Source organism: Diabrotica undecimpunctata, chromosome 9, assembly GCF_040954645.1.
Source record: "Diabrotica undecimpunctata isolate CICGRU chromosome 9, icDiaUnde3, whole genome shotgun sequence".
Lineage (NCBI taxonomy): Eukaryota > Metazoa > Arthropoda > Insecta > Coleoptera > Chrysomelidae > Diabrotica > Diabrotica undecimpunctata.
In genome coordinates, this window is record NC_092811.1 from 59,459,391 (window position 1) to 59,486,815 (window position 27,425).

Here is a 27,425-nt window from a genome sequence, read left to right on the forward strand (position 1 = left end):
ATAAGTTTCATAACATTTATTAATAGGTTAGCACACGTTGGAACTCAACATATTACATATTTTGTACATTGGAAAGATTTCTGAATTTAAGAGGTTCAATAAGTAACATAATAAATAAAAATATTAGTGCACCATTAATGCTAACAACTCTTGAATGTGACTATGTTGGTGAAATTTTAAATCTTCTAAGGCCCCTAGAAGAAATAACGAAGGAAATATCAGGCGATAAGTATCCAACCTGTGGTATGATCATACCACTAATAAATGTGTTGAATATGCAAATTTCTAAAACAAAACCACAGTATTCTATTAGTGAAATCCACTATGGCAGTATCTACCTTACTTGATCCTAGGTTCAAGAAGCTACAGTTCCAATATGCTCAAGCACTGGCAAAATCGATTATTGCTTTAAAAGAAGAATATAAATCGATATCAAATATATTGAATCTCAATGAAAGTGATGAATCATCAGATTCAGATCATACATCAGGTATATAATTAAATTACATTTTATATTATAACAATATTATTTATTTATAAACCAAGAATATGCTTAAGTGAAATGTTTGTTACAGAATTCAATTTATGGCAAGATCGCCATAAATTGTTAAAAGAAAATTGGATTAAATTCAAACAGAAAACAGTGATGCTGATAGTAAATTACCAGAAATCTCCATGTATTTTCAAACTCCACCAACAGGTCGAATTGGAGACAATCCTTTAGATATATGGAAAGAATTGGCAAGTATTTTTGTAGTGTTGGGACCCATGTCCCTTCAGAACGTATATTTTCAAAAACTGGAATAATAATTAACCAACAGAGGAATCGGTTAAAACCCAAAACATTAAATCAACTGTTGTTTCTACAATGTGTCCAGGACAAATATTGGGGGTTGGACTAGCTTGAAGTATAATTGATTGTATTATTAAGTTTTGGTAAAATTTAGTTAACCATTTTAAGTTTAAATAAATTTTACTGATCTTAATTATAGTTACTAATATAATTGGCTGTTTCATTTTTACACCAGAACTCAATTTTTAACTGTGGAGTGGCCAGCCAAAAGAAAAAAAAATGTTTTCCCCAGTGACCTTGAAAACATGGAAACTATCCTTTACATGTTGCATTTTTTCAAAGCCAGTGAATTTATGATTTTGATTCAATATCAGCATTCAGCTCGAGAATTAGAACGGGAGTCATCTCAAACCTCAAACATAAGGATCCGGGCAGTTTCCTTCTCGATTGCAAGGCCCTGCTTAAGCGGAGAATCCAAAACGCCCTTAAGAAAGACGAGGCAGTAAAGGTGAATATGACATTTGGTGGAGACTTCGAGATAGTCAGCGGAGAGAAAATCCTTAAGGATACAAAATATTTTACTACTTCAAACTCACCAATCGATCGAGACACCAATCTTGATGAATGGTTTGAAAAGAAAGTAATGGAACCCATCAACAGAGACTTGGAAGAATTCCAAGAACGTGATTCCGGATGGGCACTAAAGGCAGTTGTTAACCTGTGGGTAAATATAAACAAATATACGCCGCAACTTGGTTCCTCATACATCGAACTTATTCCTCAAATAAAGAGAAAGAAAGCATGCGTTAACGTCAAAAATGATGACGAGGCATGCTTTGCGTGGTCTGTCATATCAGCGTTGAATCCTGTTGATAAAGATCCTCAAAGAGTGTCAAAATACCCGCATTACTCCCAAGTGCTGAAGTTGAAGGGAATACAGTGGCCAATGTCGATGAAGCAGATTCCTAATTTTGAAAAACAGAATGATATATCCATCAATGTTTACGTTTTGAAAAAAGAAAAAAGAGATTTTACGACCCTCACAACTTATTTAACTAAAAACATGAATAATAAACATGTGAATCTGCTTCTTGTTCAAGATAAATACGATGATGCACAAAGTTGTATTAGATACCATTATGTATGGATAAAAAATCTATCCCGCCTCCTTTCTAAGCAGCTTAGCAAAAATAATCATAAAAAATATTTCTGTGATGCTTGTCTTCACTATTTTAGAACTGATTGTAACAGTCGTTACTTATACTGTATTGATATAAAAATAATTTCAGAGATAATGTAACAAAATACTGGGGTGTGTAGGAGGAGAGAGGTATAAGAAGAGTGGTCTATATATAGGGGATAAAATAGATAACAATTAAGTAAAGAAGTATGAAAGAAAAAAAATATTGAACGGAATGTGGCTAGGCTAGCAATGTAGGCAAGAGAATGACCACTAGAAACTCAAGGATGGATACGGCCAATTTGCATGCCTTTTAAAGACAGTAAATCAGGAAAATATGTATGATGGATAGAAAAGAAGATATTGCTATTAAGATTTCTAGCACGGAATTGATTAGCTATCTGCCACCTACCATGGAATTATAAATTTCCCTCAGAACATCCGAGGGAGAGTACCACTTCAACTCTATTAGAATCAGGGTCATTGGGACAAGCCACAGGGAGTATTATCTACTCCACCCTCATTTTTTCTCCAGCCTGCACCTAGAGGTAGGGCAGGACAGTCATCATCGGAACTGAGCCAATTAGCACCAGCTCCGTGCTAATTTCGGACCTCAAGGAGGACTTCGCTGGGACACCGAAACCATTCGGGAGTATCCTTCCAGACAGCTGTAGGAGGACAGTTGGTTTTTCTTCAGAACTATATATATATATCTTGTTTCACTAGTTCTAGTTTTTTTTTATAACATATATATATATTAATTAATATAACTCCCCTTGGTGTAAGGTATCGGTAAGTTTGAGCTCAAATTCTACCCAGAGATTATCTTCCATTGTTTTTTTGTATTAACCATTTATTTCTTTATTAACTTTAATTATTTCATTATTAACTTTAATTATTTCATTATTTGTCTACTTAACTAATTTTTTATATTTCATCTTGCGTTATTAACTCCGGTTATTATCCCTTCAGGATAATATACCGTTTCAATTGTTTAATTTGGCTTGTTCCCATTTATATATATTATTTTGTTTGTATGTGCATTTAGAGTTGTTTAACAATATTGTTGGTCATATTGTAGGTTAGTATGATATATTTACTTGGCTATACGTTCTTCCAACGTTAGCATTATTTTTTGTTTAAGGTTGTTTTTTAACCTAGATGTAGGTTGTACACTCTATATCAGAGTTATTCTGTGTAGTTTTCAACTTTTTATTATAGTTGTTTTAAACATTTCTTTTTTTTAAAATATTATATTGTGAAATTTTCATATACTTTTTGGTAACTTAGAGATTGTCAGAATCTAAGAAGTTATATTTAATAAACTTGAATTTGTTTTGCATATTTTTTTTTTTATTAATATTTCCTTACCTTTTTACATTTACAGCATTTTTGTTTATTAGCTCAACTTTAATTAATTTTAGCAGTATACGATACCTGGAAGAGTGACCGTTACTCTTTTTAGAGTAGTATCCCTCTTCTGGCGCCCTCAATTTGTTTTCTTTGTTAACTTTCATTATATCTATTTATTTTTCATATCTTCTTTTCTATCCATCATACATATTTTCCTGATTTACTGTCTTTAAAAGGCATGCAAATTGGCCGTATCCATCCTTGAGTTTCTAGTGGTCATTCTCTTGCCTACATTGCTAGCCTAGCCACATTCCGTTCAATATTTTTTTTCTTTCATACTTCTTTACTTAATTGTTATCTATTTTATCCCCTATATATAGACCACTCTTCTTATACCTCTCTCCTCCTACACACCCCAGTATTATGCTACATCGGCGTCCCAACGCGGTGCCTTTTCCAAGTTTTTGGTTTTAAGACAGTAGCTTTTAGCTGATTTCTTTTTTTTTCTTACTTGAGTTTCTGTATTTTTGCTTTTTCTTTTTTTTTACGTATATTATTGCTGATTTATTCTATCTTTAAATTTTTTATTAATACTAAACAGGTATACTTATACTGCTGTATTGATTTATTAGTTTATTTATTAGATTTATTAGTTATTAATATTTTGAGACCTCAGTGATAGGTTATAGTAGTACAACTTACATTCTAGGTTGAATTTTGTATTTTTATTGAGAACTTATATTTACTTACTTACCTACACATACTTATATCGTATATTATATAAACTTTTATTCCTACAGCCAACAGTATTATACTTATAGGTACTATTAATTGTTGCATATATATTAATATTTGGTTTAGAATAGTTATAATTTACATATAACTAGAAATTATTTTGAGTATTTTAGTAAGATAACTAAGGTATTTATTTGATTATATATATATATATACAGGGTGGCGCACCGAAAACGAAACAGATGCATTTACTGGCAGATGATTCCTTTTTAAAAAAAAACGCTTCGACCCGTCGATTTTGTTATCGAGGGGGAAACAAAATTGGCATAAAATCACATTAACATTTGCAGCCCTCTAAGCGGGGGTGGCACCATCCCTAAAATCTTAAATGGAAAGGGGGGTCGAATGATCCATCATTAAAAGGTCTTTCAACTCCCTTTACAATGATGTAAAATTCATGTACTTCAATTCAGTAGTTTTGGAGATTTATTGATTTAAAGTTTAAATACATCATCGTAAGAGGAGATCAATACATAGCAGCAAAGTTGTTAAAAAATAAAGAATGAACTGACCTGTCAGCCGAGTAAATGTTGAAAATGACCACCATTACTTTTCATGCAATAATAAAGATTTTGCTGAAAACGTTGCCGGACATTTTGCAATATTTGAGGAGTAATTTGATGGCACTCATTCACAATTCTTTGTCGTAAATCTTCTAAGGATGTTGGCTGAGTAGCATAGATTTTGCTTTTTAAGTAACCCCACAAAAAGAAATCTAAAGGTGATAAATCTGGCGATCTTGGGGGCCATTCAACGGCACCTCTTCTACCAATCCATTGACCTGGAAAGGTCTGATCTAAATAATGCCGAACTCTTAATGCGTAATGTGGTGGGGCACCATCCTGTTGGAACATCAACATATTCTCAACGTATTGACCATCATTCTGATTTTCAATTATAACTGTTAGCGCAAGATCTATGGCATTTTGCAGTAATTCCAAATACATTTCACCAGTCAAATTTCCAGGTAAGAAAAAAGGACCAACCAAATGATCGCCAAAAATGCCAGCTCAAACATTTAATTTTTGTGGCTGCTGTGTGTGTACCTCATGGTAAATTCTGGGATTAGAGTCCGACCAATATCGACAGTTATGACGATTTACTTCGCCATTTAAAAAAAAAGGAACATTCGTCGGAAAAGCAAATGTTAAATAAAAATTGTTCATCGTTTGTAATTCGTTCACTCATAACTTCACAAAATTCTAATCGCTTATCAAAATCGTCTTCATTAATTTCTTGTACAAGGTGAATTTTATACGGATAAAAATTATGGGCCTTTAGAATCCGTTGGATAGTACGTCGACTAACACCACACGAAGTTTGCAATTTGCGGGTACTTAATGTAGGATCTACAATAACTTGCCCTAAAACCCCCACTTCTTTTGCTTCGTTCCTTATAGGATTTTCAATATTACGTTTTTTATTGGCGACTGATCCAGTTTCCTGAAATTTAGCTACAAGTTCTAGAACATATTTTCGGTGCACATTATTGTTCTCATGTCGCTCATTAAAAATTTGTGCTGTTCTATTAGCGCACTGATTATTTCCGAAAAATATTTCAATAATTTCAACCCTTTCTGCCGTGGAATATACCATGGTTAATTTATGTATAAAGCAATAAACGATATTTTAACAACAAAGATTGGTCAAATCAATCGCAAACTAATGTACTATTTCCTATTTAAAATAAGTACGTGGCATTCTCTACTTATCTTTCTTCAAGAAACAACTTTTTTTGTCACAAAGGACACTTCAATTGCTATTTTTATTATTAATAAACCATGGGCGTAGTAAATAAAAGCATTTACTTATCAAGAAAATGCTTTTACTCAAATTTCTTCTGAAAGAAGTACAAACTAATTTGATGTACCTATTAAAGTCTACTTTAAACTTTAAATCAATAAATCTCCAAAACTACTGAATTGAATACATGAATTTTACATCATTATAAAGGGAGTTAAAAGACCTTTCAAATAATGGATCATTCGACCCCCCTTTTCATTTAAGATTTTAGGGATGATGCCACCCCCGCTTAAGGGGCTGCAAATGTTAAAGTGATTTTATGCCAATTTTGTGTCCCCCTCGAAAACAAAATCGACGCGTCCGAGCGTTTTTTCAAAAAAGGAATCATCTGCCAGTAAATGCCTCTGTTTCGTTTTCGGTGCGCCACACTGTATATATATATATTATTTTTGCTGGCTATTTTGATCTTGGTGGTGTGTTGCTAATAATTTGTCCACATTTTTTTTACAACTTAGGTATAATTAATAATTAGTATTTCATATTTCTGATCTTGGTATCACTTTGTCCATATTTTTCCTCTCATCATGTGTGCTTTCAAAGTTGAGCATCTTTTGGTAAACGAATTGGATTACGAATTGAATGTTAGGGGTATAACGCCTGCAGAGTCGGCAAAGGTTGAAGACAAACGCAAGCTTTTGCGTGGAGATTTAAAGCAGAAACAGGAAAATAGGAGTTTTACTCAGATTTCTGCTACACACATCCCTTTCGATGACCAACAGAAAGGAATATCCGAAACCTTAGATGATTTGTCGACGAGAATAGGAGATTTCAGGGGAACTGTACAAGATAACTTGTATGCGCGACTAACTTCTCGTTTAGCTCATATTTCTGGCCGCGTACATTTGTTACATTGCACTACTGAAGAGCAGGAATCTTTTAAAAGGACTGTTTCTCTGAGAATACTTACATTGGAGGGTGAACTTGATTCTAGAGTTAATTATATTGTTACATCTACTCCTAATGCTCCAGTCAATGTAGTTCCTAGCTTTTCGTACTCCAAACCTGTGCAAGTACACAAATGGGGTGTTTCATTTTCTGGTGAAAAACAGCACACTGATGTGATGTCATTTATAGAAAGGGTTGAATGTCTTCGTGTTTCTAGAGGTGTCTCTGAAGAGGATTTGTTTGCTGCTTCTGCTGAACTGTTCACCGGTACAGCTTTTACATGGTTCATGAATAATAGAGGTAATTTTTCTTGTTGGTCTGATCTGGTACACAAGTTGAAGTCAGATTTTCTTCCTTACTCATTCCAGGATGATCTATTGGACCAAATCAAAAACCATAAGCAGAAACCTGGAGAATCTGTCACCATGTTCATTAACACTATTTTGGGCATGTGTAGCCGTTTGGAGACTTCTTTATCAGATTCTGCTAAGATAAAAATTATTCTTAAATGTCTGTTACCTTTTTATCATCAACAGCTAGCTCTTATGGACATCCAAACTATTGATGACCTTACTGTAAAGTGTAAACGTTTAGAGGAAACGTTATCCTGGTCCTCTCAGTCTTCATCCACATCTCGACCTTCTTCTAAGTTTTCTTCTCCGCCAAACTCTTTTAGTCATCGTTCTTGGCAAAATAAGGGCCCTGAACGTAATGTGTCAGTTGTAAGTTCTATCGTCTGCTGGAATTGTCGTCAGTCTGGTCATTCGTTTGTTGAATGTTCGATCCCTCGCACTCGTATTTTCTGCCATGGTTGTGGTAGGGAAAACACTCTAAAGAGAAATTGTTTTAAGTGTTCGGGAAACGAATTGTCGGAGGTCCGTCCCCTGAGCGTTTCTCCGTCCACCATCCAATCAGGGAATCAAACCCAAACTTCAAACGAGACCGCTGGTCCAAGCACATCCAGCAACCCAAACCCATCTCCGAGTCGGAAAGGGAAAGGGGTAACTTTCAAAAAAGCAAAGCACACCACAAGACAAAATCAGTCCCGAAATTAACTACTAATCATGAAACGTTGAATCCGCCTGTTTTAAGTGATCACAGATGGTCAACTACCAATTCTTCTTTACCCAGTAGAGTTAAACACAATTCTAATGATTACAGTAGTGAAATAGTTCCATTATCAGTATCAACTTTTAGGTTTGTTGATGATGATGATATGTCTATGGTTGTACCATATAATATTTATAACCAATCAAATACTTTAGATTTGCGATTCTTTGTTGGCGATAGAGTTTTAAAGAGAAACTTTGTAAAATCAAGTAAAGGTGATGCTATTTCGGCAAAATTTTGCCAGAAATACATTCCGTGTACGGTTGTAAGGGTAATATCTCCTTTGGTATATGAATTAAGGGACAATTCGTCCAACAAACGAATTGGTCAATTTCATGTAAAGGATTTACTGCCTGATAACACCATCGACGAGGTTAGTTCTTCATCCTCAGAAGAAGACTAACTTAACACTTTCGTTTAAGCTAATCTCTTTCTCTGTTTGTCTTTAGCTTATTTTGATTATATTTTGCATTTTAGTCTAAGATTTTCTTAATCACCAGATAACGTAGGTACACCGCTATTTTTTGTATCTTTTGGCATTGGTTAATGACTTCTATAACTTATTAGATAATTAGTATGTATGACTTATCCATTTTTTTTTGTATTATAAATGATGCACTTTATAATGAATTAATATTCTTAAGTACTAATCTTCCCAGGAGAATTACTCCTTTTAACCTCATATGATACGAGGGTTGTTTAGTATATATTTACATATTTAGATTTATACTTATAGTTAATCCTATTAAACTGATAAGGAACTATGGAACTATGTTGTTACACTACTGGATCATATATTGTGTGTTATATCTTTGATATTTGATTCCTTGGTATTTGTTTTGATATATTTGTTCAATATTTGCCAATTTGGAAAGATGTTGTGATTTTTTTTTATCTTTGGTCTGCTTTATTCTCACTTGTCACGAAAATCTTAAATACTCTACAATAATTTATGTCCTGATTCCATATACAGGATGGTTCTGGAATTAGTTTGGAATTTTGAAGTAGGTAAGGATGACCGGTGTCCTTCTTATTTCTTCTTATTTATTCTTCTGAATTTTCTGTCAATGAATCTGTCAATACTCAGCTTTAGTGAATACGTGGGTTCGAGATTGTTGCTTAGCAACTGATCACTGCTGCTCAATTAGGTTCGTACTATATGTGTTTATTGCAGAGTAGGCAGATGTTTATGCCTCATAATATTTCTGGTCAGGAAATGCTCGCGACATGTCCTAACCATTCTTGTGTGATTGTCCAAATATTCCAGTTACCTTTTCACAACTTGATAGGGAAGTTTAATTAGTCCATATTAGTTATCTTACTTCAGGTTATGTTTTTTTTCTTTAACTATCCCTACACATGTCAAGTTAGTCATTTTCATTATTTAAGAGTTTAGACAAATGAGTTGTTCTTTTAGTGTAATCCCACTTCTTTCCTTAGGCATAAATTGCTGTTTAGATTTAGGACTATTCCCGGATAATTCCATGCTGCGAGAACTTGTTATAAATCTACAGTTTTGTTCAAAATTGGTTGCTTGTTCTCGACATATTTTTTTTATCGTTAGTAATGGTATTATAGGAAAAGTCCACCACTTATATTTTCTTAGGATTTCTATTGGGATTCTATCGGTGTCTGGTTATTCTCATACATCTGTTGTAGCCACATGCGAATACCAGCACACTCAAAATTTATTTAGCCTCTGAATTCCTTTAGTCCATTTTAGACTTTAGGTATTTATTTTTATCTTTGGTTTAGTTCAGTTACATATTACATTACTTAGTCTGAATAAGTGTGACAATGTTGCTTCACACTTTAGGAAATTTTGCTTTATTGTAATTACTTAGTTGGTATTGGCTCATATTACCGGATGAGGGTAAGAGCTAATTTAGTTATTAGCATTAGTGAGAATTGGCCCTTTCCTGATCGTTCTTCTTTGGATATGCTCTATTTATAAATCTGGTGTCCATCGATAGTCCGATTTTGGATTCAGTGTCTGATTCCTCACTTATTTGGTTTATTTGGTTATGTAGGTTCGTATCACCAGATGTGGGTGTACGTAGACCTCATTTAGTTTTGAGATTTAGTATTGGTGTCAATAGGTCCATAAATCTTCCTGGTCGTTCTTCTTTGGATATGCTTTTATGAATCTGGTGTCCATTGATAGTCTGACTTTGGATTAAGCGTCCTATTTCACATTTATTTTAGTTATTACGTCTTTGATATACTTTGGTATATTTACGATTTAGATTACTATTTGTGTTATTTGGTTTGGTGAGAATTGCTCCATAAATCTTCCTGATTGTTCTTCTCTGGATATATTACTATGAATCTGGTGTCCATTGTTAGTTCAATTTTGGATTAAGTGTTCAATTCTTAACCTATTTAGTTTATGATTTCTTTGATCTTAGTTTAGTATATCTCCGGGTGAGATATTGTTTGAATTGGCTCATACATTTGCCTGGTTGTTCGTCCTTGGATATACTTAATCTTATAAATCTGATGTCCATGGATAGTTCAATTTTGGATTTAGTGCCCAATTCGACATTTATTTGTCAGCAAGAATTTAGTTGGTATATTTAGTTAATATTTGGCTTTTAAGCATATTGTCGATTGAGATTTGGATTCGACTTTGAGTCATCTGAGTTTGTGGTGTCTGGCGCCATGACCATTCTTTCTTTTTTTTTCCCGTGATCTTTAGTTCGTGGTTATTTTTTTTTGTGTAAACTTACGGATCAACGTGGAATGTTAGGCCAGTACACTTAGTTATTGATACTTTAATTTTATGAAAAAAAAAATTTTGATTAAAATTTTTTTTTCCCGACTAGTAGGGGAATGTAACAGTCGTTACTTTTATTATAATTTATATTAAAATAATAAACAATTTATAGTAAAATAATTTCAGAGATGTAGTATGGGTTGCCTAACTTTAAGTGTTCATTTGCCCATTAAGTGTGTATTGTTAATAATTTAAGTTGTCACTCTGTTCTAATTTGGTACCATTGCGAACCAAAAAGATGACAGGAGATGAGGAGTAGTGGAAAAATGGCTCTTCTTGGTTAATTAACTGTGAATTAAAATTGACTTTTGATCGGAAGTTTGAAGTGGTACATACAAGTGGCAGTTAGCGAAAGAAAATCCAATTAATGCATAGAATTTCCTTCACTTCAAGAAGTTAAATATTCCATGTATACCATAACGATTTAATTGACGGTGTTTTCGCAAACTCGGGAGGTGAAGTGAGATTTCTAGCACGGAATTGATTAGCTATCTGCCACCTACCATGGAATTATAAATTTTCCTCAGAACATCCGAGGGAGAGTACCACTTCAACTCTATTAGAATCAGGGTCATTGGGACAAGCCACAGGGAGTATTATCTACTCCACCCTCATTTTTTCTCCAGCCTGCACCTAGAGGTAGGGCAGGACAGTCATCATCGGAACTGAGCCAATTAGCACCAGCTCCGTGCTAATTTCGGACCTCAAGGAGGACTTCGCTGGGACACCGAAACCATTCGGGAGTATCCTTCCAGACAGCTGTAGGAGGACAGTTGGTTTTTCTTCAGAACTATATATATATATATATATATATATCTTGTTTCACTAGTTCTAGTTTTTTTTTATAACATATATATATTAATTAATATAACTCCCCTTGGTGTAAGGTATCGGTAAGTTTGAGCTCAAATTCTACCCAGAGATTATCTTCCATTGTTTTTTTGTATTAACCATTTATTTCTTTATTAACTTTAATTATTTCATTACTAACTTTAATTATTTCATTATTTGTCTACTTAACTAATTTTTTATATTTCATCTTGCGTTATTAACTCCGGTTATTATCCCTTCAGGATAATATACCGTTTCAATTGTTTAATTTGGCTTGTTCCCATTTATATATATTATTTTGTTTGTATGTGCATTTAAAGTTGTTTAACAATATTGTTGGTCATATTGTAGGTTAGTATGATATATTTACTTGGCTATACGTTCTTCCAACGTTAGCATTATTTTTTGTTTAAGGTTGTTTTTTAACCTAGATGTAGGTTGTACACTCTATATCAGAGTTATTCTGTGTAGTTTTCAACTTTTTATTATAGTTGTTTTAAACATTTCTTTTTTTTAAAATATTATATTGTGAAATTTTCATATACTTTTTGGTAACTTAGAGATTGTCAGAATCTAAGAAGTTATATTTAATAAACTTGAATTTGTTTTGCATATATTTTTTTTTATTAATATTTCCTTACCTTTTTACATTTACAGCATTTTTGTTTATTAGCTCAACTTTAATTAATTTTAGCAGTATACGATACCTGGAAGAGTGACCGTTACTCTTTTTAGAGTAGTATCCCTCTTCTGGCGCCCTCAATTTGTTTTCTTTGTTAACTTTCATTATATCTATTTATTTTTCATATCTTCTTTTCTATCCATCATACATATTTTCCTGATTTACTGTCTTTAAAAGGCATGCAAATTGGCCGTATCCATCCTTGAGTTTCTAGTGGTCATTCTCTTGCCTACATTGCTAGCCTAGCCACATTCCGTTCAATATTTTTTTTCTTTCATACTTCTTTACTTAATTGTTATCTATTTTATCCCCTATATATAGACCACTCTTCTTATACCTCTCTCCTCCTACACACCCCAGTATTTTGTTACATGATGAAAAATTAAATGTTCATAAGGCATGCTGCAAAGGCCAATCAGATCATATCTGTGATAGGTGCTTACAACCATTTTCATCGGCTGTTCAGCTAGAAGCCCACACCAAGGATTGCGTAAGAATTAACGAAACAGCCATTAAAATGCTCGAGGAAAGCAATAAAATGTTAAAATTTAAGAATTTCCGGAATAAGATTAAAGCCCCCTTCGCCGTGTACGCGGATCTCGAGAGTGCTTTGAAACGTACAGGAGATCCTAAAAAACCTCAAGAACATATTCCTCTAGCAGCTGGTTATTTCTTTAAATGCTCGTATGATGACACTTTGTCGTTTTATAACTCATATAGAAGAAAGGATTGCATGAAATGGTTCGCAGATGAACTTAATCAGCTTGCTGAGAATGTCTCTACGGTGTTTTTGTGCCCATATGATATAAATATAACAACTCAGCAAGAGAGTGATTTTCATGCAGCCACTCATTGCCATATCTGTGAGAAACGCTTCTCTCCTGAAGATAAGAAAGTTCGAGAACATGATCACTTTATTCCTGACAATAATTATCGCGGCGCAGCTCACGAAGGGTGTAACATTAATTACAAAGATGCTCATACAATTCCAATAATATTTCATAATCTCTCCGGATATGACGCACATTTTATTATTAACGATATTGCTGCACACATCAAAGGCCCCGTAGATCTTCTTCCTATTACTAAGGAAAAATACATTTCTTTTACAAAACATATTGATGATGCTCGAATTAAGTTCCGTTTTATCGATAGTTTTCGATTTATGTCTTCTTCTCTTGATAAATTATCTTCTTACCTCCCCGAGTTTCCTAATCTCAAGTCCCAATATACTTCGCTTCCTGAGGAGAATTTCCATCTTCTAACTAAAAAAGGTATCATGCCATATGATTATATAGATTCATTTAAAAAATTCTGTGAGACTTCTTTGCCTCCTATTGAGTCTTTTTACAATAAACTTGAAGATAAGCCATGTCCTCGTCGACATTATCGTCGCGCTCAAGAAGTCTGGTCGTCATTCAATTGTGCAACTCTCGGGGATTATGTCGATTTATATATGAAAACTGACATTCTTCTTCTTGCAGATATCTTTGAGCGATTCCGATCCAGCTGTCTTCGAACTTATAATCTTGATCCTGCTCACTATTATACTTTACCTGATTTTACGTGGGATGCAATGCTTAAATATACAGGACAAGAACTTGAACTTTTAACAGATCCTGACATGCATTTGTTTGTTGAGCGCGGCATTCGTGGTGGTTTGAGTCAAGTTTGCTCTAAAAGACGATCTCGCGCTAACAATCCATACATCAACAACTGTGATCCATCTAAACCGAAAACGTTTCTTATGTACTTTGACGTTAATAATCAGTATGGTTGGGCCATGTCTCAATATCTTCCGTATGGTGGATTCGAGTGGGTCGATAGCAATATTGATGTCCTTTCCATTGCTGACGATGCTTCTGAAGGGTACATTCTCGAGGTTGATCTGGAATACCCTCAATATCTCCATGATCGTCATAAAGATATCCCGTTTTGTCCTGAGTCTTTAAATTCTAAGAATATGCTTCCTCCTACACGTCCGCGAGAGCAGACTAAATTAATGGCCTCCCTACATGATAAAGAAAGATATGTAATACATTATAGAGCACTAAAACAGGCGCTTGCAAATGGATTGATCTTGAAAAAGATACATAGAGTATTGAAATTCAAACAGGCTCCATGGTTAAAGTCATACATTGACTTGAATACAAATCTCCGGAAGGCAGCGAAAAATGAATTTGAAAAGGATCTTTTTAAGCTTATGAATAATGCCGTGTTCGGGAAGACTATGGAGTCAGTGCGCAAGCGCGTTGATATAAAGTTGCTTACTTTGTGGGAGGGTCGTTACGGAGCTGAAGCTAGAATAAGTAGTCCCCTGTTTAAGAATGCAACGATTTTTAGTGAAAACTTGGTAGCTGTTGAGATGCGTAGAGCTGAAATATGGTTAGATAAACCAATCTATATCGGAATGAGTATTTTAGACTTAGCTAAAACGATAATTTATGATTTTCAATATGGATACTTAGCTGGCAGGTTCGGTGAAAACTTTACAACTTGCTATACTGATAACGATAGTGTAATCGTGGAAATACGTGAACAAGACCCATATGTGGCTATGAAAGAAGATTGTTACAAATATTTTGATACATCAGACTATTCTGAGAATAATATTTATAGAATACCTCAGGTTAACAAGAAGGTGTTGCGCATGATGAAAGATGAGAATAATGGCCGCATTATGACTGACTACATAGGTCTTCGAGCAAAATTGTACACGACAAAAGTAGCTACCACTGAAGATGAGCTCGAAGAAAAACGTAAAGAGTTGAAAGACGAAGAATATGAGGATGAAGAAATTGAAGTAATTATTAAAAATTTTAGGTTAACAAAGAAGGCGAAGGGGTTGAAGAAATCAGTAGTAAACACTAAAATTACATTTGAAGACTATATAGAGTGTTTGGATGACTTTAAATATAAGACCGCCACGCAGAATCTTATAAGATCAGATAGGCATCATGTATATACAATTACCCAGGAAACGGTTGCGCTTAGCCCCAATGATGATAAAAGAAATCACATTCCGGAGTCTTATGATACTTTACCTTGGGGTCATTATTTGATTGATAATCAGATGGATGTTGATTAGAGTTAAAATAAAGCATGATTTTGCTAAATACTCAATTTTAACATTTATTCTTGATGATTTGATTGACTGTAAGATGGATGCAAATTGTATATTATCATTTTTTTAAACTTAATTTTTCCTTTTATCACTCATCGTTTTTATATAATAAATAAGCATAGCATATTTAGTTGATTTAATAGAGTCATTTTAAAACTTTATTTATTACAGCTAACATAATGCTAAATATATCTGGAACATACCCTTTTATTATATTCCTTTTCTCAACCTTTCCCTTATTCATCGTTTTTTTATATAATATGGTAATTCTAATAGATCTTAGTTGTGTATATATTATTTTTAAATTACGATACTTAAGATTAGCACATATACAAAAAAAGATATTTAGCTATGACCACTAAAAAGATATCTGATATGGACCGCTGGCAAATTAATGAACCGATCTTATTAAGTTAGGAGCTAGTGTTCGTACAGCCTCCTAGCAAGATAATCAATAATGGTCGTCTTTACCCCGATTTAGTTTTAAGTCTGTTCTTCGATAGGAATCTACGACAAAAGGACGCGGAAAACAGGACGCGAGACCAAAGGACGCGGAAAAAAGGACGCGCGAAAAAAGGACGCGCGAAAAAAGGACGCGTGGAAAAAAGGACGCATATTATTAATGAATTACTATAAATAGTTTATTTTAATTGACATTGGAAATTACCCCCTTTTTATCCCCATATGTTATTACAGAAAATGATTCTACCTAACCTAAAATCGGTTACGGTAAGAGTAAAAAGTGAAAAATAATTATATGAAAAAAACTTGCCCTCACATTTTATCGAGGCTTAGGATTAAAATATCTTAAGTAAAATAATAAATACTAATATAATGTTGATTCAAGATTTCTGGTATTGAAACAGGTTAGATTCCATATTATCATAATTATGTATGGGATTAGAAAAACCCAAGTACCAGCCCAGTAAGGGGTCTAATGAGGGTTTAACGCGAACCGGAAGGTTGGTAAATTCCGCAGGTAATGTTAAGAATGTAAATAGAAACGATTAGTAAGAAAATAAAACTTTCTAATTGTTTGATAATTGTTTTTAAGAAATGAATATTACAAAAGGTCCGATATAACAAAACATCATTAACCAAATTGTTTATATAGGGGAAACTTGTCGCGGTAGGTAATTTATTCTGTTCTTAACAAGAAAACATTTTACAAATTGATATCAGTCTGTTAAGATGGTGTTAGCGTTTGTGAAAAGCCAAAAAGGCAACAACTTGTTACTTTATAATGGATTTCTCCATAAAAAAGAGCGAGTGATTGGTGAAAAGACAATTTGGAAGTGTGCTACTTATAATAAGTGCAAATGTACAGGAAGAGTGCATACCGTTGTGGATGAAATTACAAAATCCACAGAACATAATCACGTTGCAGACACGGCAAAGATTGAAGCAAAAGAAGCTTGTAACCGGATGAAAGAAGTTGCACAACAACTGGAACACTCCACCCAAGGTGTAGTAAGTGAAATTTCTCAAGGACTTTCCTTAGCTGCTACGGCACAACTTCCATCAGTGTCGTCGTTAAAAAAAACTGTGCAAAGAGTTCGGAACGAGCTAAGAGGTACGCCCGCAAATCCGAGAAATTTAGAAGAACTTGTGCTTCCTGAAGAATATAAAACAACTACAGGCGGTGAGCTATTTCTATTATTTGATAGCGGGCCAGAAGAAGAACGTATTTTGTTATTTTCAACACAAAGAAATTTAAGATTTATGGAACAATGCGATCATTGGTATGCCGATGGAACATTTAACTCAGCACCACCATTGTTTTCTCAAATATACACAATTCATGGAGTGCGATACAGTAATGTAATCCCGACTGTATTTGCACTTCTAACGAACAAAACACAAGAGACTTATACACGTGTTTTTCAGCAACTAAAGGTGTTGAATCCGGCCTTGCGCCCTCTAACAATAATGATGGACTTTGAAAGAGCGGCAATGAATGCTGCACAAACTGAGTTCCCAAATGTGAGAATCCGCGGATGTTTTTTTCATTTCTCGCAGTGTATGTGGCGCCATATTCAAAGTGCCGGATTGCAACGTAGATATATTGAGAATCCTGACTTCGCCCTTCACCTAAGACAATTGACAGCTCTTGCGTTTGTTCCAGACAACCATGTAGTCAGAGTGTACGAGGAGTTGCTCAATAGCGATTTTTATACACAAAATGAAGAACTACTAGTGCCGCTGATTAATTACTTTGAAGACACTTGGATAGGGAGATTAGCTAGAAGAGGAAATCGAAGACAACCCCTTTTTCCAGCAAATGTATGGAATTGTTACGATTTGGCAGACCAAGATATACCTCGAACTAATTTTGCTGTCGAAGGATGGCACAACAGCTTTTCTTCTCTTCTCAATAGTGCACATCCGAATATTTGGAAATTTATTAATTCTCTAAAAAAAGAATATGATTTAAATGTTTTGAAAATAGAGCAGTACATTTCGGGCAATGTACCTCCACGCAAAAGAAAATATCAAGATACAGCAAACAGGATAAGGGCTATTGTTGCCGATTATGCTGACAGGCCAACTTTAGAATATTTGAGAGGCATTGCTCACAATTTTCAGTTGCAAACATAAAAAAAATACAAAAAAAATTAATATCAAAAATAAAACAAAAAAAAAATAAAATGACAAAAAAAAATCCAAAAAAAGCAAAAAATTTAAAAAAAACTTGTAAACACGCCAGCTTCTGCTGCCAGTCATAAGCCTGGATAAAGTGTGAAGGCAAGTTTTTTCATATAAATATTTTTCACTTTTTACTTTTACCGTAACCGATTTTAGGTTAGGTAGAACCATTTTCTGTAATTATATATAGGGGATAAACGGGGGTTTTTTCCGCGTCCTTTTGTCGGTATACCCCCAAAATTGCTTAGTGGCTTAGGTGGTGGTCTTTAGTCTCCTCCCAGTTATCAGGTGCGTAACACTTAAGTGATTTGCGGCTATTATTTTTCAGACTTCTTATCACTGCCCTATGCTCTATTCAATGCCCTCTTTTACCTATGAAAAAAAAAACCTATGACAAACAAACAAACCTATGATTTGTTGACAAACCTATGTATGTATGACAAACCTATGGCTTGTTTTTAAACCAGGAGGAGTAATTCAAATTTACCTTTTATTTTTTTTTACCTTTAATAATTTTATAATGCTATAATATTTATGGATTACCGTCTAAGGCCGTCATGATCAACCCAAAAAGAAGATATAATATATTTGCTGAATTTTCTAGCGACTTTCTTGGCTATGAAACTTTTTAGTTTACTCCTCCTGGTTTAAAAACAAAACATAGTGGAGGATTAGGTTGATTTTATGTCGGCATTCCAGATTATTGCATAAAGGTGGGTACACATATGCGAGCCGAACGGTATACGTACAGTACGCGTACAGATCCTTGAAAAATATTCTACATCGTACTAATCGCATACTTATCTCGATCCATGGAAAGCGACAAACCAACAACGAACACACATGTGCGAAATGATTCATTTTATTTATAATTTGGGTACTGATTTATGTTCCTGTTTTTGCTTGTTTAACAAAAATAAAATTATGTACAGTAATCATCGACGTATAAATAAAAATTTTATCTTTATTTATACGTCCATGACAATAATCAGTTTACTGTTTTCTCACGTCTCTCTAGGAAGGAACACGTCATTCACACAATGTCGATTTGATGACACGATAAAAATGTTCGCTGCGTCTAGTAAGCGCCGTCCAAACTGAAAGCCGAGCTTCCTTTGAAGTCGTGAAATAAACCGCAACAATTTGGTTCGCGACGAGTCACGATGAAACAGTACGCAAGCGGTTTTTTCTGCCGTACACATTAACGAATATAGCGTTCACAAACGGTTCGCGAACAGTTCTGCTCGCAAATGTGTACCCGCCTTAACAGTTTGTCGAATATGCGAAAGCAAATATTATTCTCGACGGGTGTAATTTCCTCAACAAAATAATTGTTTGCCTACGTTTGGAAGAGTATGTCATAATCCCACAGGTATTTCCCTCACTATAGTCGAAGTTGTTATTTCACGTAGATTTTACTAAAATACATTCGAGACATTATAATATTTACTTATTTAGTGTAAAAACATGTAAAATGAAAAAAATAATTTTGAAATATTACCAAGAGTTAATGGATTTTGGGAACAGCTTTGACCTTGAAAATGCCACAAAGAATATAACTAAATATCTCTTTTCTTACTCAGACTCTTTAAAGTCTTTTACAATATTTTAGAATCGAAGATATGTAATTATATTATTAATGTATTGGATTTTGACAAGAGCTATGCATTATGCCTATTTAGTACACAAGTTTATGTGAAATGTTCAAGGTCATAGCTGTTCCCATAATCCATTGTCCTCGACGCATCAAGGAATTTGGATATCGGTTAAAATACTTGGGAATTCCAAGGTTGGCCAAATCCAAATTTCTAATTGATTCGATGCAGGGAAAATCCACTTTCGCTTCGTAAAACAAAGGATTTGTTTTACATAAAAGCAGGTAGATTTTCTCTCAACAGTCAGTCGAGCTTGCCTCTTCTACTGTAGACCTAGTCGGTGCTATTATTGTTCCTACTAAGTTATTGTTTTATTTCTGATTTTTTTATATACCATTTTATTTTAGCATTATTGTATATTCAGACCTTTTCAGGTTAGAATAATATATTGATCTATATTTGTTTTGATTGTTTATTTTTCTTGTATTTTGTGTCTAAGTTGTTCTTCCGTAAGTTAAGAACACTTAGAAATATTTATCTTGCTTTTTCTATTTTATATTTTGATTTTGTACTTTGTATCTAAGTAGTTCTTTTCGGTAAGTCAAAGAGCTCTTATAAGTATTTCTCTGATATCTGACTTGTTATTTTATTGTGTGTCTAAGTCGTTCTTTTCCGATAAGTCAAAAGAACCCTTAGAAATATTTTCATATCGCATTATTATTTCCGATATTTTATCTAAGATATTTTCTTTCTTAAGTTAAGAAAATACTTAATACATTTGTTTCTTTCATTTTCTATTTTATGCTAAGTTGTTTCTTCCGTAAGTCAAGAAACACTTAGCAATATTTTCACATCTTTTCTATATTTGATTTTTCTTATTTTCTATTATAAGTCGTTTCTTCCGTAAGTCAAGAAACACTTATAAATATTTGTGCATTTATTTTACTATATTTGATTCTCTTGTTTATTTTCTGTTCTAAGTTGTTTCTTCCGTAAGTCAAGAAACACTTAGACATATTTCTATAATCTGTTTCATTTTTGCATTTCTCGTTTTATATTTTGAGTATTTTATTTTTCCACTCTAAGTCGTTTCTTCCGTAAGTTAAGAAACACTTAGAAATATTTCCATATTTTACTCTCACATTTACATATTTCATTTATCTATATTTCTGTCCTAAGTTGTTTCTTCCGTAAGTCAAGAAACCCTTAGAAACATTTTTTTCTTTGCATTATATTTTTATACCATTTAATTTAATTGTTTACTAAGTTATTCCTTCCGTAAGTCAAGGAATACTTAGATCATTTTTACCTATCTGTTTTCCATTTTTGCTCTGTTACTTTGTAACTGTTCCTTGGAACCGTTACCTATAACAGATATTTGTCACTGGAACTGTTATTTATAACAGCGGTAGTATTTAACCTTTCTACCAGCGACAAACCAAAGATGGTGAATACCCGATCCAATTCCGGGGATAGGAAGAAGCCCGAAGAGCCGGCGATGGGTCCTACAGGCCCAAATGCCCCCTCTCGGCAACATGGCGCCCAACAAACAAAACCCGAACTCACGACCCCAGGACCGTCTTCAAGCCAGCCTTCTACAGCTGACTTCATCTCTGCCCTAATGCAAGCGATGACGGCCCTATCCACTACTCAAGGCACTACACCCCAGATGCCTCAACCTGAGCCACCGAAGCCCAAGATCACATATATGAAGCCCCCTCAATTCTCAGGCCGGGACACTGAAAACCCTCTCAACTTCCTAACCAAAGCTGAGAATTTCCTAACCAAATATGACGTAGACGAGGACAACTGGATAGACTATCTCATCGACAACTCACTCCACGGCGATGCGAAGAAATGGGCCCAGAAGTTTACACACACGGACCTGCCGTACGACACATTCCGAGACCGTCTCCTAAGGAAATATAACGACCCTGCCGTGATTTCAGCCTTGACGTCAAAACTTCATGGAGAGCATCAACGGAAGGATGAACCCACGGAGGACTTTATCAACGGTAAATCAGCCTTATTCAGACGTCTCGCACCATACACCCCTGAGGACCAGAGGTGTATCACCATCGTAAACCAACTAAGACCCGACATCGCGATCTGCCTACGAGTGAACATTCCAAAGACCGAGGAGGACCTCCTAACAATAGCCCAAGGAATGGAAGCTGATACCCGCCGGAACACCGTCGCTAACAAACCCCAACATCAATCCCAGCAACAATCCCGACAGCGACAGCACTACCGTCCCCCACGTCAAAACAACACACCACGCCACCCTGAAGCGATCGAGGAATGGAGGAACCCCAACAGACAGTCCAGGATGCCACCGATGAGCCAACCACCACCTCCACTACCTCAGAACCAGGGAAACGCCAACAGGGGCGCCAACTAAACCCTGTTGTGAAGATGGTGCCCCAACTGAACCCGATTCAGACACGACCCTCGACGACAGGCCTCCCCCAACTCCATGGAAGGATCAACGGACAACGTGTGAAGATCTTAGTCGACACCGGTGCATCTGGGAACTTCATTCACCAGAGATTGATTCAGAGACGGGACCTGCAACGAGGATCAGGATTGGTTCAGCTGGCGTGCACGGGCAGCACGTCCCGCACCCTAGGGACTGCTGAAGTCAAGATTAACATCGAGACTCTGGATTCAACCGTCAACTGCGTGGTTATGGAGGACTTGAACCACGACGTTGTGTTGGGGATGCCTTGGTTGGAACAGGAAGAGGCCAATGTAGACATACCACGTAAATGTCTACACGTCGGTACCACCTGCAGAACCACCATTTACTGGAAGAACCCAGCAAAAAGGCAATCCAGGACGCAGCGGCTGGAACCCCATCAAGCTCCATCCTTCGCTTTGCAACAAGTTGAAAAGTTGATTCAAGAGTACGATGACGTTTTCGACGACCGTCTACGTCAGCCGACCACCAAGGCCACCGAAATGAAAATCGAAGTGACCGACGCCACGCCTATCAACGTTAAGCCCTATAAATATTCTACGGAGAAGAAGCAGATAATGGCCAAGGAGGTGAGAGAGATGCTAGCCGCAGGAGTCATCCGCCCCAGCAAATCTCCTTACAATAGCCCGGTGGTTATTGTAACCAAGAAGGATGGCACCCCCCGTTTCTGCGTAGACTATAGGAAGCTTAACAACGTGACCATCGACGAAGCCTCCAGCATGCCACCAATCCACGACTCCATCAAAGAGATTGGCACGGCTCAGATCTTCACCACCTTAGATCTGAAGAGTGGATTTTGGCAAGTCCCACTGCACAAGGACTCCAGCCCGAAGACAGCGTTCAGCCTGCCTGACGGGTCCTCATACGAATTTACGGTGATGCCCTTCGGCCTCAAGAACGGACCAGCTGTGTTCCAGAAGCTCGTGACTTCAGTCTTCGCAGGATACATCGATGTTTTCATCAAGGTATACATGGATGATATTATCATCTATTCAGAAGACTGGACCCAACACCAGAACCACCTCCGCCTGGTTCTAGAGAGACTTCGGACACACGGACTATGGGCATCCCTAAAAAAGTGTAAATTCGCAGCAGACGAACTGGAGTACCTAGGACACAAAATCACCTCTGCCAACACCCAACCTCTGGAGAAGCATGTGGAGAAAATCAAAGGCTTCGACACTCCACGGACGATGAAGCAACTGCGAAGCTTCATCGGGACAGCCAACTGGTTAAGGGATTTCATCCCTCGATTTTCGGACATCATAACACCCTTGACGGACCTCACCAAGGGTAATAAGAGACGGATGCACTGGAACGACGCCGCAGAAGCCGCCTTCCAACGTCTCAAGATCGAAATCGAGGGAGATCTCCTACTCCACCGACCAGACGCGTCCAAACCCTTCTGCCTCCAGACGGATGCCTCCGATGTCGGCATGGGCGCAGTCCTGTTCCAAGGAACCCAAGACGACAAGAGAGTCATCGCATATGCCTCCACGAAGTTAAAACCAGCAGAAACCCGTTACCATATTAACGAGAAAGAGTGCCTCGCATTAGTTTGGGCACTCAAGAGGTACAAGCACTTCCTCCAGGATCAGCACTTCACGCTGTACACCGACAGTCAGGCTCTCCTGTGGCTCCATCGGTTCAAGGAAGACAAGGCCAAACTATCCCGATGGGCCTTGCTACTTCAGGAGTTCAACTTCACCGTGATACATATCCCAGGGAAGGAGAACGAACTCCCTGACCACTTGTCCAGGAACCCAACCACGGAGAGAGAAGAAGAAGCTGACCAAGACGAGGAAGTGGTGCGACTTAGCTGGCCTACAACGGACGTGGAGGAAGACGAGTCCTTTCCTCTACTATGTATGATGGAGGACGTCGACGAGGATGAAGACACCAACCCCATCCTAGATGATCTGGTTGACCTACCACTCCAGGATAAAATCCGGAGAAGCCACCAGACACACCACGGTATGCAGCGGTTTCGGAGACGCTACCTAGAGATCTCCGGACGTGGACCACGGAACGAAGTCGAAGAAAACCTTCTCCGTGAATTCACACTAGTCGATAACGCCGCTTACTACAACGCTGGACCAGACCACAGGACGCTGATAGTACCCCCATCCCTCCGGAAGGACGTGATGAAGGTCTATCACGACTCAGAGGAGGCCAACCACCCAGGACAAGACGAGACCATCCGAGCCATTAAAAATATCTATTACTGGCCCACATTATCAAAGGATGTTCGCGCCTACGTCAAGTCCTGCCTGACCTGCTTGAGGACCAAAGCTGCTCCACGACAACCAGCAGCTCCTGTGATGCCCAGGGAACCCGCCAACCCCTGGGAGAGAGTGTCCTTCGACATTTTGGGACCATATCCACCAGCCAGAGGAACACGCAACCGCTACATCCTCTTGGCGACAGATTGCTTGAGCAACTGGGTGGAATATCGATGCGTCCAATCTACAAAAAGCCGGGACATCATCCAGTTCCTCCAGGAGGAAATCTGCGGCCGCTGGGGGAAACCTACCACCCTCATCACGGACAACGCAGCCCAATTTCGGACAGATGCATGGGAGAGATTCTTGAGACGGCACAACATCAAAGCCGAATTTAGCCCTATCTTCCACCAGAGGGCCAACCCGGTTGAACGCCGAGCTCAGGAGCTCAAAAAGGGACTCCGCGCCCGATGCAAAACTGCAAATGATCCGAAATGGGAATCCTACCTGGCTGACATCATGTTCAGCCTAAGGACACGGAGGAACGAGGCCACCCAGGAAACACCCGCTGAACTTCTGCTAGGCTATCTGCCACGGCGCGCAGAAGAAACACAGCGTGAGCATCGTCTGGCAAACACCGCAGCCAGACGAGACGAAAGGGTTGTCAGAGCGGTTCAAAAGGCCACTGTATATGCGAGGAACATGTTTCCTGACAACCCTAACGCTCCACCCGCCAGGAGGTTCATCGAAGGAGAGCAGGTCATGGTGAGGAACCACGTCCGAGGGAACTTCGGACCGACATGGACGGGACCACACACGATCCTGAAGGTGCTAGGCGATCATACCTATGAGATACACCGCGACCGGGACGTGAATAGGACCATCCATGTAGATGACATCCGCGCTGCTCCTCCACCTAGGGACGAACCTCCAGAGCAGGATTAAGGTTTATTACGACACGTGTAGATATCAAGGTGAACTGAGTAACCTTATATCTTCACGACGTCGTAAGACCTTCCTCAGGGTGAATTAAGTAGCCCTGCCAGAACAGCTGAGGATAACGGGGCCCTGTTACGAAACGTTACAGACACCAGGGTGAATCGAGTAACTCTACGTGTTCTGAAACGTCGTAAGGCCCCAGCCGGGTGAATTAAGTAGCCTGGCCGAAACACCTGGACCACCTGGACCACCGGGGTCATCTGGATATTATAATAGTTAAGTGTAACATATCTTAGTCGCTAGCGTAAGTTTGAATTGTATTTCTTTGTATTTCTTTGTATTGTATTTCTTTTTTTTAGGTTAAGGACTTTTTGTATTATTGTATTGTTTGATTTTTTTTTATTAATAAATTTTTTTAGCACCGTTAGGTCTTTCAGAGGAGGGGGGATGTCCTCGACGCATCAAGGAATTTGGATATCGGTTAAAATACTTGGGAATTCCAAGGTTGGCCAAATCCAAATTTCTAATTGATTCGATGCAGGGAAAATCCACTTTCGCTTCGTAAAACAAAGGATTTGTTTTACATAAAAGCAGGTAGATTTTCTCTCAACAGTCAGTCGAGCTTGCCTCTTCTACTGTAGACCTAGTCGGTGCTATTATTGTTCCTACTAAGTTATTGTTTTATTTCTGATTTTTTTATATACCATTTTATTTTAGCATTATTGTATATTCAGACCTTTTCAGGTTAGAATAATATATTGATCTATATTTGTTTTGATTGTTTATTTTTCTTGTATTTTGTGTCTAAGTTGTTCTTCCGTAAGTTAAGAACACTTAGAAATATTTATCTTGCTTTTTCTATTTTATATTTTGATTTTGTACTTTGTATCTAAGTAGTTCTTTTCGGTAAGTCAAAGAGCTCTTATAAGTATTTCTCTGATATCTGACTTGTTATTTTATTGTGTGTCTAAGTCGTTCTTTTCCGATAAGTCAAAAGAACCCTTAGAAATATTTTCATATCGCATTATTATTTCCGATATTTTATCTAAGATATTTTCTTTCTTAAGTTAAGAAAATACTTAATACATTTGTTTCTTTCATTTTCTATTTTATGCTAAGTTGTTTCTTCCGTAAGTCAAGAAACACTTAGCAATATTTTCACATCTTTTCTATATTTGATTTTTCTTATTTTCTATTATAAGTCGTTTCTTCCGTAAGTCAAGAAACACTTATAAATATTTGTGCATTTATTTTACTATATTTGATTCTCTTGTTTATTTTCTGTTCTAAGTTGTTTCTTCCGTAAGTCAAGAAACACTTAGACATATTTCTATAATCTGTTTCATTTTTGCATTTCTCGTTTTATATTTTGAGTATTTTATTTTTCCACTCTAAGTCGTTTCTTCCGTAAGTTAAGAAACACTTAGAAATATTTCCATATTTTACTCTCACATTTACATATTTCATTTATCTATATTTCTGTCCTAAGTTGTTTCTTCCGTAAGTCAAGAAACCCTTAGAAACATTTTTTTCTTTGCATTATATTTTTATACCATTTAATTTAATTGTTTACTAAGTTATTCCTTCCGTAAGTCAAGGAATACTTAGATCATTTTTACCTATCTGTTTTCCATTTTTGCTCTGTTACTTTGTAACTGTTCCTTGGAACCGTTACCTATAACAGATATTTGTCACTGGAACTGTTATTTATAACAGCGGTAGTATTTAACCTTTCTACCAGCGACAAACCAAAGATGGTGAATACCCGATCCAATTCCGGGGATAGGAAGAAGCCCGAAGAGCCGGCGATGGGTCCTACAGGCCCAAATGCCCCCTCTCGGCAACACCATTACCTCTACCTGTATAATTTGTTTACGATTAAAAAGACATTAATAGATTACGTCATATTCAAAGAAATATTACTTGCTAATGACATAAGTATTTGTATAATACAGTTAAATAGCAAAACAGGTCAAATATTTCTCAGTATTTAAAATTTGGAATTTTTTTTATTTAAAATTAACGTGTCTCGACAGCTTATGGCCATTGACACGGGTACAATAGTTTACAACATTATACATATTTTATATAGGTATAGGTACAAGAATTTAATATGAACATTTTTTTTATAGAAAGTTTAGAACAATAAAGCTTATCACTATGCACTGTTTATATTAGCTGAAATAAACTTGTTTCTTTTAAAAATCTAGGA

The 27,425-nt window shown here is 36.6% G+C and overlaps 1 protein-coding gene across 1 annotated transcript; it reads left to right on the plus strand.

The window, feature by feature from the left end:
- Positions 1-324: 324 nt before the first annotated feature.
- LOC140450902 (uncharacterized) lies at positions 325-15,296 on the plus strand. The gene is made up of 4 exons (XM_072544583.1): positions 325-490; positions 638-745; positions 1,168-1,934; positions 12,606-15,296. The coding sequence occupies exons 1-4, from the start codon at positions 325-327 to the stop codon at positions 15,294-15,296; spliced, it is 3,732 nt and encodes a 1,243-aa protein (XP_072400684.1).
- The last annotated feature ends 12,129 nt before the right edge of the window (positions 15,297-27,425 follow it).

Bases quoted from the DNA above. Each gene is read 5' to 3' on its own strand.
- LOC140450902 (XM_072544583.1), top strand. From the start codon at position 325: ATGGCAGTATCTACCTTACTTGATCCTAGGTTCAAGAAGCTACAGTTC. The intron at 491-637 runs GTATATAATTAA...AAATTCAAACAG, and splicing joins AGATTCAGATCATACATCAG to AAAACAGTGATGCTGATAGT. The intron at 746-1,167 runs GTATTTTTGTAG...ATTCAATATCAG, and splicing joins TATATGGAAAGAATTGGCAA to CATTCAGCTCGAGAATTAGA.